Below are 13,251 nucleotides of genomic sequence, written 5' to 3' on the forward strand. Positions count from 1 at the left end.
AGGAATGAAGGCAGCAGGTGGCAAAAGTGATTCAAGACTCAAATTTTGCAGGGAAAGTATGATAGCAATGAAATGGGGAAAAGGTACAATAGAAGAGTTGAAGTGATTCATTAGGGAGTCAGAAAGGGGGAAGAAGAAGAGTTTAGCTGGAGCTTGGATCATGATTTGAGAAAAAACTGAAGGGGTGAGGGATTGGATGTCAAATGTAAGTAAATAAGATGTGGGGTTGCAGGGCAGAGGGAGAGGTAGAATGACAGCATTGTGATCAGGTAAGAGGATTTCAGAGTTCACAAATGTGGAAATGGTACATTTGTGGGTGTTAGTTTATACCATGCTCATCTTTGGCCAAGGTAAGTTGGAGGAATAGGTCATATGAAACAAGTAAATGGAAGAATTGTAAGGTTAGGGCATTTTGGGGAGTGGGAGTATCAGTATGTATGGCTAAGGCCCCTTGATCAAATGAGATAGCACATAATTTATGGTTAATAAGTCTTTCCTCCTTTCCCTTTCCTTCCCCTGGTATGAGGATAAGACTTGAGGAAGAGAGCAACTTGACTTTCTAAAATGCAGGTTTGACCAGGTCATTGTCCTGTTTATTAAACTTCTAACATCAAATATAAGTTCCTCTTTTTTGATTTTCTAGTTTTTTTTAAAAGAAAATAAAACTTCTATTGAAATTTTTTGTTTCTTTCAGAAAAGTATCATCTACTTCTTCCTCCCACAGTCAACCTTATATGGGTGATATAGACATCAGGTGATAGTAGGCACCAAAAGTTGGGGTTTGGTCATGTGAAGAATTCACAATGGCTGTTCTCTTTGGCAGAAGTACATTTATTTAGGGAAAAGGGTTAGAGACAAAATGAAGGGATACAGTAGACACTGGGAATGGCAAATATGAAATAGAGTTGGAAGAGCATATGAAAGATAAGTTCCTCAGGGGAAGTCACGATTACTCAGTAAAAAGCACCCCATGGGGTTGGGGCCATGCCCTTAGCTTCCAGGCTAAATCCTGAAAGAATCTTAGCACCCTAAAAGAGCTAGTTGTATGTGGGATTGGAAGCATGGGTTAGGGGAGATACCACATGGCATGGGGAAGTAAGGAAAAAGACGTCAAGAGGCAGAGTGCTGTGCCAGGCTGACCCAGAAGAGGGCAGCAGTGATGGGATGGCCCATAAGTAGAGTTTATAAGGAAAATTTAGCCTTATGCACATTATTAGGATTTCTAATAGGACATGGCAAGGTGAGACTGTTTGAAATATCTACAAAGAGAGGGTTTCAGGGGTCTGATATGACTTGGATTTCTGACTGGATGACCTGCCCTGAAGGTGGGACCATGGAGCTGAACGGATCTCTATCAGTGCCTTTCTCTGTTTGCCTCAGAGATCATTTCTTTAGTTTCTTTCTGTGTAGCACATCGTTCAGGACCTCATTCCCACATGACAATTGAATTTTTTAAAAGAGGAAAAAAAGTCAGCACAATTAATACATTGAAAAGAATCTCTCTCTTCATTTGAGTTCCACTTGATCTTTATAATTTTGTTATTTGCTTTTTTTTTGATATGTAGTTATTGTTTATTGTTTTCTTAGCTCTGTTTGCTTCATATATATATTTCCATGTTTCTGTTTCTTACAGCACAATAATATGCCATTATGTTCATATATCATAATTTGTTTACTCATTCCCCAGTTGAAAGGCATCTCTTTTGTTTACAATTCTTAGCTATCATAAAAAGTACTACTACAAATATTCTGGAATATATGAGGACTTTTTCTTGTTGATGGTTTTTTGGGGGATAAGTTTGTTTCAGTTTTCATATCCTTCATAACGTAGCCTCAACCTTTCCCACTTATTATGTATTACTCCCATTCCTGTACTCTTTGGTTCAGCAAAACTAGGTTTCTTCTTATTCCTCATACTCCCATTTCCTATGTCCAGGTAATACTTTTTACATAAAACCTTTTTGAGATTTCCCTCAATTTTTCCTTGCATTTATTTTGTATGTAATTTCTGCTTATATGCACATATGTATTTATATACACATTGTCTTCCCAGTAAAGTGCAAGCTCCTTGAGGAAAAAGACTTTCATTTATGTATTTGTATCCCCGATGTTTTGCACAGTATCAAGAAAGACTAAGTGTTTAATAAAAGCTTGTTAGTTCATTTATTTCAGGCTTTAGTAAGAAGTTTTGTTAGGATCCCTCATTGTAACTTAAAGGTGGTAGAATTGAATCTTAAATAGAGCCATATTTAAAAGAATTTCATATGAGTGGTTTATATATCATTATCTTTATTTTCATTACTCACATTAGTAATCTTATATGTAGCAATTTGGACATTAATCATGAATGTAATACTCGTATTAGAGATAGATACTGTGAGAGCTATCTAAAATACTGCCTTCTATTATTGAAGCCATCAAAAAATGGAATATCATTATTTATTTCTCCAAGATGTTTCATCTGCTGACCAAAAATAGTGATTTTACTTAAATGTTTTTTGGTCTCCATATTTGGTTTAGCTGCTTTACATTTTCCACGTAATTATTTCTTGACATTTACATGATCATTGTTGCTATTGCTTTTAATACTATTAATTCATATTGAATATACCTTCTTGATGATCAATGAGACTAGGAAAGTTGTCATTTAAATATTCCTTGTAGAGTTAAAAAAAATGTTGCCACTCTTAATATTTTTGGAATAGGGATCAAAATGTTTTGTATCTCAAAAGGTTATTTATTAAATACTATGTACCATACACTGTGCTAAGCTCTAGGAATACTAATACTAGCAAAAAGACAGTATTTGCTTTCCAGGAGCTTTCATTCTAAAAGGAAAACACAGTACTTTAAAAGAGAGCTAGAAGACTGACAGAAGAGGAAGCTTTGGAAGATATAACCTATATGAGAAGGCCCTGAGGAAGAAGGGCAGAGAACTAATGAGAGAAATCGGAGGCCGGACCAGATTGAGTGTTAGCCTGGCTACAATGAGACACTGCCAGAATTCTTATGGCCATTGTGATTAATAATAATAATAATAATTACATTTCATTTGATAATACTGTGATAATTCAGCAATACCATCAAGTGGCTGCCACAGATCATAACATTTCCCTTTTACATTTCACCAAATCAAGGTTCAGAGGGGCTTGTCCATAGTCACATAGCTGTCTTCAGAGGTGGAATGTGAATTTACACTTTTCTACCTCCACTTTAGCTCCCTTCCCATTATGCCATTCTGTCTTCTAAATACCAGTTAGTGGTTAATCTGAGAATATTGTTTGCCTTCTCTAGGAGCATGTGATCATTCTTATAGTGTCTCCTTACTTAATTCTAGTATATTTGCTATAACTCTTTAAAGCAAACAAGAATCCTCCCTTTCCCTTGCAGGAAATTCTCAGATGGAATAGAAATTGAGGCCACCTGGCATCAAGGATATTGGCATATAAGAGTAAAACAGGAGAACTACTTGCTTTGACATCTCACACTCAACATGTCCAAAATAGGATTCATCATCTTCTTTCCCAAAGTCATCCTGTTTTTGTCAAGGATTCTACTGCCCATCTAGTCACTTATTTCCTATATACAATCATTTTTTCAAGTTTTGTCTGTGAAATCCATTTCATTTTTTTCCACTCACACAACTACTATAATGCTTTAGAATCTCATTACCTCTTTCCTTGAATAACTTCTTAATTTCTTTCCCTGCTACTTATCTTTACATAGTGATTGCAACATTACTTTGCCCACACACTTTCTATCCTAGCCAGTCTGGCCTACTTGATATATCCTATATGTAGTATTTCATCTCTCACTTTTCATGCTTTTGCATGGGCTATTCCCTATTTCTGAAATGCACTACTTTACACTTGCAATTTTTAGAATCCTTCATTTCCTTCAAAAGATCATTTAGGCACCACCTCTGAAAGGATGCTTGTTTTCTATTTCTTCAATTGTTAGTGGTCTTTCACTCCCCCCCATTACTTTCTATTAATTTTATATATTATCTGTGTACATGTTGTTTTCCTTTATTATGTATTTTTATTTATGTAGCATTAATTTTTCTCCTGCTCATCTCCTTCACCTTTTCTCCTTCCCAATTGGTAAATGGCTTTTATTTTACAAATTTGAATCAGACAGATCCTTATATATCTTGGAAACGAGACTTTTATCATAGATATTTGTTACAAAAAAATTTCCCTATTTAACTCTTTATCTTCTCATCTTAGCTATGTATATTTACATATACAAAGATTTTAAAATTTTGTATAATCAAAATAATCCATTTTACCTTCTGTGATCTACTCAAAATATAAGATTCTTAATACCAAGGATTATCTTTTTTTTTTTGTTTTTGTATTTCTAGCATCTAACAATTCTAGACTTATAGTGGGCATTTAGTATTTGCTTGAACTGCTCAATTGAATTGAGTTACCTTTATCCTAAGTTTATTTCCTTAAACCATGCCCTGATTTTTTCCAATCCTGATTTTTACCATTGAAGCTTTTTTTCATCACCCAGATTTGAAACCTTGAAGTCATCCTTAATTTTTCTTCAATGTTTCCTCTTCCCCCAAATCTAATGAGTCAGTAATTTCTCTGAACTTTTCTTTCATGATAATGTTCATATATGCCTTTTTCTAGTTCTCATAATCTTATGCTCAGATTAGTTTCATAATTAGTCTTTTTGTCTTCCATCTTATAACCACTTCCAGTATGTACTATACATCACTACCATATCTTCCTTGGGTTCCTGTTAGAGTGCAAAGTCCAAATTGTACTTAACTGCTCAGTTAAAAAATCTAGTTCAAACTTTCCTTTCCTTTTTTTAAATAAATTTTTATTGATTTCCTTTTCTTTAATACAGTATCATAGTTTCTCCTGGTATTTTTCCTGGAATGTCTTTCCATATATCAAATAATATTTTTAAGTCAAAAAAAATCAGCACGACTGATCAATACGTTAGAAAGTCATAAAATATGTTTGGTTTGCAACACTTGTGGACCTTCTACTTTTTCAAAGGGCATTATAATTTTGCAATATTCACTTTTTTATGGTTCTGTTTACATTGTTGTCTTGTGTATATTGTTTTCTTAGTTGTGGTTGTTTTGGTTTTCATCAGTTCATGTAGATCCGTACATTCTTAAAACACAATGCTATTTTGTTACATTTGTGTACCACAGTTTGTTTAGCCATTCCAAAATCAGTGGGCATCTACTTTGTTTCTAATTCTTTGTTATCACAAAAAGTGCTACTTTAAATATTTTTATATATCTAGGGACTTTCTTCTTATCTTCAGGACATCTTATCCTTGGGGAATAAGCCTAATAATAGAATTCTTGAGTCCAAGGATATGGATGTTTTAGTCATGTTATTTGTATAATTTCAGATTGCTTTCTAGAATGGTTGTACTGATTCATAGCTCTACCAACAATGATCCAAGTGTTCACCATCTTCCCACAACCTTTCTACCATTAACTAGGCCCATCTTTTATCATCTTTGCCCCTTTGCAGTGTGTGAAGTGAAACTGAATGGTTGAGTTAATTTGAATACTTATTAGAGATTTGGTACATTCTTTCATGTGGTTATTAATAATCTGTAATTTTTCTTTTGAAAATTGTTTGTTCATATCCTTTGATCACTTAATGATTGATCTATCTAAGACCAAAATGGCTTTTGGTGATAGACATACACACATATACTCACACATCTATAAGATAGATATGTGTATATATGTGGTTTGTATGTATTGGATACCAAATCTTTATCAGAGAAATTTGATACAAAGACATTTTCCCATTTGACCATTTCCCTTCTAGGTTTATTAATTTTGTTTGTACATCAACTTTTCAGTTTCATGGAATCAAAGTTATCCATTTTGTAATTAGGTTAAGAATATTTCTTTAAAAAAGAAAAGGAAAAAGGACTACATCTTCTACTCATAGCTATAAGAGTAAGTTTTTAAAAATAATATGATCTTTAAAATTAAGGTCACTTATACCTTTAAAATGTATTGTGGAGTGTGGTGTCAGATATTGGTCTAAGCCTAATATCTGCCATATTTATTTCCAGTTTTCCCAGCAGCTTTTAATCAAATAGGTGTGCTTTTCTTGGCACACGTGCTGAGCCTTGAAGAAAACTGAAAATTCTAAGAAGCATTTTATTCCAGGTATGGAGGGGTAGTCTGGACAAGACACAGACACTGGAAGGGGAATTTCCAATTTGGGAAACATTAAGTAGTCCAATTTAGGTCAAATGTAGAGTGCTTGAATTTGAGTAATAAGAACAAAAGCTGGAATGGTAGGGTAGAGTGAGGCTGTGAGAATAAATATTCTGTTTATTCTTAGAGGAAAACAAAGAGCAACTGAAGTTTCTTTTACATGAACATGATAAAGTCTGACTTGTGCTTTGGGAATGTCAATTTTGTAGCTTTGAAGGATATATTGGAGAGAGACAAAGATGAGACACTCACTGGAATTTAGGAGAGCAGTTAGTTGGCCATTGTAAAAGGTGATAAGAGCTTCTATCAGGTGGTACTTTTGGGAATGGATAAGAGAGAATAGATTTTAGAGATGTTATGGAGGTATATTTTGCAAGACTTTCAGTTGATTGAATATTGGGATGAGATGTATAGAGTAAAAAGGAAGAGTCAGGATAGGTTATGAATTTGAGTGACGTAAGAGAAATAGGGAAATAAAAATTTTTTAGTCTAATAGGCCATTCGTGGAGCTAGAGATCAGCAGATGGCTGGATATATAGATCTGGGAATCACCTGTGTAGAGATGATAATTCAACCCACCAAAGCTAATGATATCCACTGAGAGACTGTAGAGATAATCCATGAAAGAGCTTTTCAGGAACATCTTGAAATATACATATTTTGGTGTGTGTGTGCATGCGTGTGTGTGTGTGTGTGTGTGTATGTGTGTATACTCAAGAAGTATAACATGGATGACTGTGGATGGATGGGTAAGAAGAGGACCATGAGAGAGCAATATAGTAATCCCTTTCACATCTCGGGGGTTAGGAGCATGACATTCTTGAGATCTGAAAAATCTGAGTAAAACTTGTTGGCCCTCACTTTGTACTAGGAAAGAAGTCTGAAATGTTTCTTTTTCTCTTACGGCATGTATACAAATATTTTATGCATTTCTGAGTTTCTAACCTTTTCTATTTCTTTTGTTAGCCTTCTTGTGTCATCTGTTGCTTCTGCAAAATTTCCCCCAAATTTCTGTTTAATTTCTTATGCCGCCCCGTGATATGTTAAAATCATGATGGGCAAAGTCACATTGTGGAAGGGAAAATTTTTGTATTGTAAAAACTAAGAGCTGAGAGTATATCCAAGAGAAAAGGTAATTACAGAGAGGTTGGGAACAATGAAAACAAAGTTGCATTGATAATTTTTTTTAATATATCAGTGACCTCCAGATGTATCCCTCTAACTCCAAAGAGCCTTTCTTTGTAGCAAAGAAAACAAAATAGATAAGCAAAACAATACACACACAGATCTTATTCAACAGTATATTCAATATTTAATACATATGTTTTCTATCTCTCCAGTGCTGATTGTTTTCCAAGACTGTTACTCTATATATTGAACTTTTAAATATTGTAGAGGAGTATCTTTGTCTATCTCCTCTTCAAGTACTGTGATGCTGACACACCTGTAATACTTAATTCTACCTGTGATCATTTGCAAAATTTAAGCAAAACAAGGAATTTTAGAGAAAAGTTAAAAGGACAAAAAACTTAGAAGACTAACTCACCGAGGATAGTAGCGACAACGTAGCATGGAGACTGCCATTTATAAGATAACCATGAACAATTATTGTTAAATAATCTATACCCAAAGGAGAAAAGGAAATTACTTAGTAGAGCATGAGAAAGTAAAAATAGAGATAAATGAAGATAAATGCTAGTTTTTTAACTAGCATTTTAGATGAAGATCCATTGCATTGTTGAATGGTGTGTCAAACAATATCATTCTTAGTGTCAAAAGTTAGTATTAACATCAAGAATGAAGCTAAATAGAATGTGATTTAAAAGAACTGCAGAAATTATGAAAGACTATGATTGAAAGATACAACTCTCTATGCCTTGCCCCAAGATTTCAAGATCTTTATTTATTTGAATCCTTTTCTACTTTTATGCCCACAGACAATAGTCTATTGACTACTTTACACATTGTTTGACTTTGTGATTGGAAGACTTTGGGTTTCAGAGCTCAGTTAGTCATTTATTATCAACATAGATTTCACATCAAATTAAAGGCTAGCAAAGAAGGATTAGCATGCAGCCATTTCAAGCTGAATTTGTTCCACAAAAGGGGTAGATGTGATCTGTACAGGCTGCCAAAGCCAGCAAGAGAAGTTAATTGTGTAAATCAATGCAGGCAAGAGCTAGACTCCTTTCTGAAAAAAGACACAATGTACTACAGACTTTAAATAGATCTTTGGGGTTAAGTTGATGTCATATATATAGAAGGATCAATATTTCCTGGGTTTTGTAAAGTCAGCTTTAAATGAGCCCTGGGTGCTTCTTTGGCCATCAGTGGCAGGAAGAAAAAAGGTGGTCATGACAGGACCCTATGTTTTAGAGACAGATCTAAAATTCCATAGAGTCAAACAAATGAAAGGAGGTAGTTCCTCAGAAAGGATAGACTTCACCACTTGGATTGCTGTTCAAAGGGTAGCCTTGAAATTAAATTGGAAAATGCTTATATATTTACCAAAACTTTTCTAAAGTCTTGTTGCCATTCTATAGGAGAGCTGTTTCCTGCAACCTTCTTGACACACAACTTATTCAGGTGGTTGTGGCTGAATTTTTCCTGTGATGAAATTTTTTTAAATTAAAACTTTTTATTTACAAAACATATGCATGGTGGTTTTTGCTGTTGTTGTTGTTGTTTTGCTGAGGCAATTGGGTTTTAAGTGACTTGCCTAGTCACTTAACCCCAATTGTCTCAGCAAAATAAAAAACAAAACAAAAAAAACCCCCAAAAATATGCATGGGTAATTTTTCAACATTGACCCTTGGCAAAACTTTCTGTTCCAAATTTTTTGCTCCTTCCCCCATCTTCTCTTCTAGATGGCAGATAGTCCAATACATGTTAAATATGTTAAAATATGTATTAAATCCAACATATTTATATAGTTATCTTGCTGAACAAGAAAAATTGGATCTAGAAAGAAAAAAAAACCTGAGAAAGAAAACAAAATGCAAGCAAACATCAACAGAAAGCATGAAAATGCTATGTTGTGGTCCGCACTTATTCCACAGGCCTCTCTCTGGGTGTAGATGGCTTTCTTCATCCTATGATGAATTCTGTTAAAATTTTTGGGTCTGCCTTATACATGTATTAAAAGGACATGTCCTTCTTAGAGCAAGAGTATTGGTTAAAAGAATTGGTGGGGGTGACAACTGTATTTAAATAATTGGAGGGCTTTCTGGTAGAAGTGGGATCAGAATTCTGCTTGACCTCATAGTAGATTGAAAGTTGTTGGGTCAGACTTTGCCTGGATTGAAAAATACATTTCCTTAAGAGTTTCAAAGCATAATAAATGGCCTTTGGAGGCTGTTGGTGCCCTCAGCCCTTCACTCCAGATCTCCAAGGAAGGAGTGCCTACTTGGGGAGGACAGGCTATAGAAGGAAGTTTTGCTTGTGACACCAGAAAGGAGCTCATTCTGAAACTTATCGGAGGTTGTTGGAGTTTAGTACTTGTAGTACTGTCATTTTACTTAGAAGATGCTTTGGTTCTCCTAAGAGAGCTCATTCTGGATTCTGATTCTTCTTTCAGCTTTTTGAAAACTTCACCTTTGGGGAGCTGTGCCTTAATTCGATTCACATCTCTCAGAGGTTTTCTACAGACAGTTCTGGATACTATGCTTCCTCTGGGCAAGTGGATTTCTCCTGAGGTGCTGTATTTCTTCCTTTTGGTTTACATCACATGTTGAATGTTTTCATGATGCAGGTGTCCAAGGAACTGTCCTTATTTTATTTAACAAGGATGGTGTGGGAGTCCAAGAGATTGAGAAACAAAAACCTGTTAGGGCACGTCTATGTAAAGTAGACTTAGCATGTCCTCTCCTCTGAATGTTGAGATGATCATTAAACCTTGTCTCAGGTAAAGCAGAGATTGACTATAAGACCTTTACTTATCATTTGACGGCAAGATCCATTTTCTTTTCCAAAGCCCATCTCCACAAAGTGACACATAGTTTAATAATGGATTAAATAATAAAATCCTTAAACATGTATTATGGCTCTTTATTCCTTGGGTTTTCTTTAAATTATAAATCCCTCCTTCAATCTCCATTTCTATTTTATAGGCTCTTGATTGATTTTGTTTTTATTATGTTTTCCAGGATTAGTGGAAGTGCTTAAAAATTCACATTATTCAGCAAATGATTATACCCTTTTGAAATCCTTTTCCTTCTAGATTGTTTTGTTTAGCACTTAAGGTCTTAATATCTAGCTTTTATGCAGTTATTGGATATAATGTTTTAAGATGAAGAAATTTCAAAAGTTTGTTCTTATTTTCCAAGATGTTGGTTTTTCTTTTTTTTTTTTATGCAAATTTTATACCTTTACCTTTATTTTTCAGATCTTTGTTTTACCTTACCTCTTAATGGAACTGCAGTCAATGTGGCGGCTTTTATTCTCTCTTTTGGACAACAGCAGTGAAAACATTGATGATATCAGCAGGACTGTGCAAAGTTCCCTGGGAGAATGTCAATGCCAGAACCTGTTCACTTCTTGCTGCAGCCTAGTAGAGGGAAGAGTACTTACAGCTCTGGCATTATCTCATTTCAACAGTTAATTGGGTTTTCTCTTTTCACCTCTTTCCTCACTCTAAATCCCTTCTCTTTTATTTTTTGTCTCAGGGTAACTCAGAAGTTTGGGAGCTATATTTGAGGTGAATGATCGAGGCCTTCTCAAGTCTTTCTGTTTTCTCCTTCCTCCTTTTTTTCCCCCCTTTTCCTCCAAAGTCCAAGTACTCATTTTTTAACAAGGTCATTTGACCACATGAGGAATGCTTCTTGAGTTGTATAATGTAATTCTTTAGCTCATTTGTGAATAAATTAATTTCTAAAACTAAATGTGTGATTTTTTTCCCTTTAGTGTTTCTAAATGTCCTTTTCATAACTATGTTCAGATTGCCTTTTTTAACCCCTCCCACCACAAAAATGTTATTCAAAAATATTTATTGTTGCTCTTTTATAGTAGCCAAGAATTGGAAATTGAAGAGATGCTTATCAATTGGGGAATAGTTAAAAACAAGTTATGGTATATGATTTATTTTTGTAAATTATTTTTTATTATACCTTTTTATATACAAATCATATGCTTGAGTAATTTTTCAACATTGACCCTTGCAAAAACTTGTTTCAACTTTTCCCCTCCTTCTCTCCACCTCCTCCCCTAGATGGCAGGTAGTCCCATTCATGTTAAATATGTTAAAGTATATGTTAAATACAATATATGTATTTATAAGAGTGGAAATGTTATGTTGTGGTTCATACTCATTTCCCAGTGTTCTTTCTCTGGGTGTAGCTGGTTCTGTTCATTACAGATCAATTGGAACTGATATGAATGAATGAAATCCTCTCATTGTTGAAGAGAACCATGTCTATCATCATATAGTATTGTTATTGAAGTGTATAATAATCTCCTAGTTCTGCTCATTTCACTCAGCATCAGTTCATGTAAGTCTCTCCAAGCCTTTCTGTATTCATCCTGATGGTCATTTCTTATAGAACAATAATATTCCATAACATTCTTATATGTGGTATATGATTTTAATGTACTATTGCTATGCTACATGAATGATTTCAGAAAAACCAAATTTCACTTATATAAACTGATACAAAGTGAAGTGAGCAGAACCAGGAGAGCATTGTTCATGGTAATATCAATAGTGTATAATGAATGACTTGGCTATTCTCAGCAATAAAGTGATCCAGATAATCCCAAAGGATTTATGATGAAAAAGTCTACCTGTCTCCAGAGAAAAAACTGGTGGAATCTGAATGCAGATAGAAACATATTATTTTTCACTTTCTGTATTTGTGTTTTTCTGTGGGTCTGTGGCCTTTATCATAACATGAATAATATGGAAATTTGTTTTGCAAGACTAAACATGTAGAGAGAAAATTTAGAACTCAAAATTTAAAAAAAATGACTGAAAAATTGTTTTTACATGTAACTGGAGAAAAAATATTAAAAAGTATTAAAATGCATTCCTCATAATAACTGTAGCAAGTGCTATATAAGTTTCAGATATTAATATTTTAAATTATTATATAATAATATAGAATTATTATGTTATTATTACTAATCTAATAACTCTGGTCCATCTCTATGTTGGCTTTTTTGTTTTTTCTCTTCCCTCCCCATTTAGCAAAAGACTTAGTTTTACAACATGTATTTTTTATATTTTATGTAAACACAGACTATTCCTTCATCACTACTTAGATGGCATGTAGGAATAGGAACTTACTGAAGGGATAGTATTGATTGATTAGTCAGTTAGTTTAGAGTTCATTTCCTTTTATCTCAGCACCAATCTTGTTTCTTGAAAAATATCATTAATACCTGTTTATTCCCTATCTACTCTTTTCCTTTGCTTGTTATCTAGTTATCTGTTATCTTCAGAATTCTTAAGGTGTTGAATTATATGTCAGGTATGAGCAATGTAGAACAATGTTCCTACCCTTTACAGTCATTAACTTAAAATAAACATTAGAGAAATTACAGTAAATATTAGAATCCTAGTAAAACACCACACACTTTTTGCCTTTGTAGTTCCCTTCTAGAAAGCTGTTAATTCACTTTTCCTTTATCTAAAAGTAGCCTTAATAAGCCAGCATTCTTTTGGAAATAGCAACTAGAACTGTTATTTCAGAAAAGAGAGTGACTGGTAGGTACTTGTTTTTTGTTTTTAAAATAGTGACATAAGGAAATTTCCAAAGCATCTTTGTGGAGGATGCCAAAAATATGTGTTCAGAATTCAGAGGTCTCTTTCTCCTCAGATTATGACTTAGTTTGAAGAGATTGGTATTGTGTATATTTCTTTTCTTCCTTATTGGCATTGTCACCTTGTCATTCATACTCTGAGGAGATATGAATCAGTTGTGCAAAATATAACTTTGTGTTTTGAATCACTGATTTTGCCCACAATTCCAGGATCAAACTGACCAAATAGTTTTTAGAGAATTCTTTCACCAATCTTGAATGGTTTGAGATATATG

At 34.0% G+C, this 13,251-nt stretch overlaps 1 protein-coding gene across 2 annotated transcripts in view; it reads left to right on the plus strand.

The window, feature by feature from the left end:
* The window catches only part of ASCC1 (activating signal cointegrator 1 complex subunit 1), a 90,130-nt gene extending 79,030 nt beyond the window's left edge, over positions 1-11,100 (plus strand). For both annotated transcript variants that reach the window (XM_051982182.1, XM_051982184.1), the window contains exons 10-11: positions 9,798-9,915; positions 10,605-11,100. In XM_051982182.1, coding sequence (XP_051838142.1) covers positions 9,798-9,914 — 117 coding nt within the window. In that variant the 3' untranslated portion in view covers position 9,915; positions 10,605-11,100. The remainder of the gene's footprint in view (positions 1-9,797; positions 9,916-10,604) is intronic.
* The last annotated feature ends 2,151 nt before the right edge of the window (positions 11,101-13,251 follow it).

Source organism: Antechinus flavipes, chromosome 2 (genome assembly GCF_016432865.1).
Source record: "Antechinus flavipes isolate AdamAnt ecotype Samford, QLD, Australia chromosome 2, AdamAnt_v2, whole genome shotgun sequence".
NCBI classification, from domain to species: domain Eukaryota; kingdom Metazoa; phylum Chordata; class Mammalia; order Dasyuromorphia; family Dasyuridae; genus Antechinus; species Antechinus flavipes.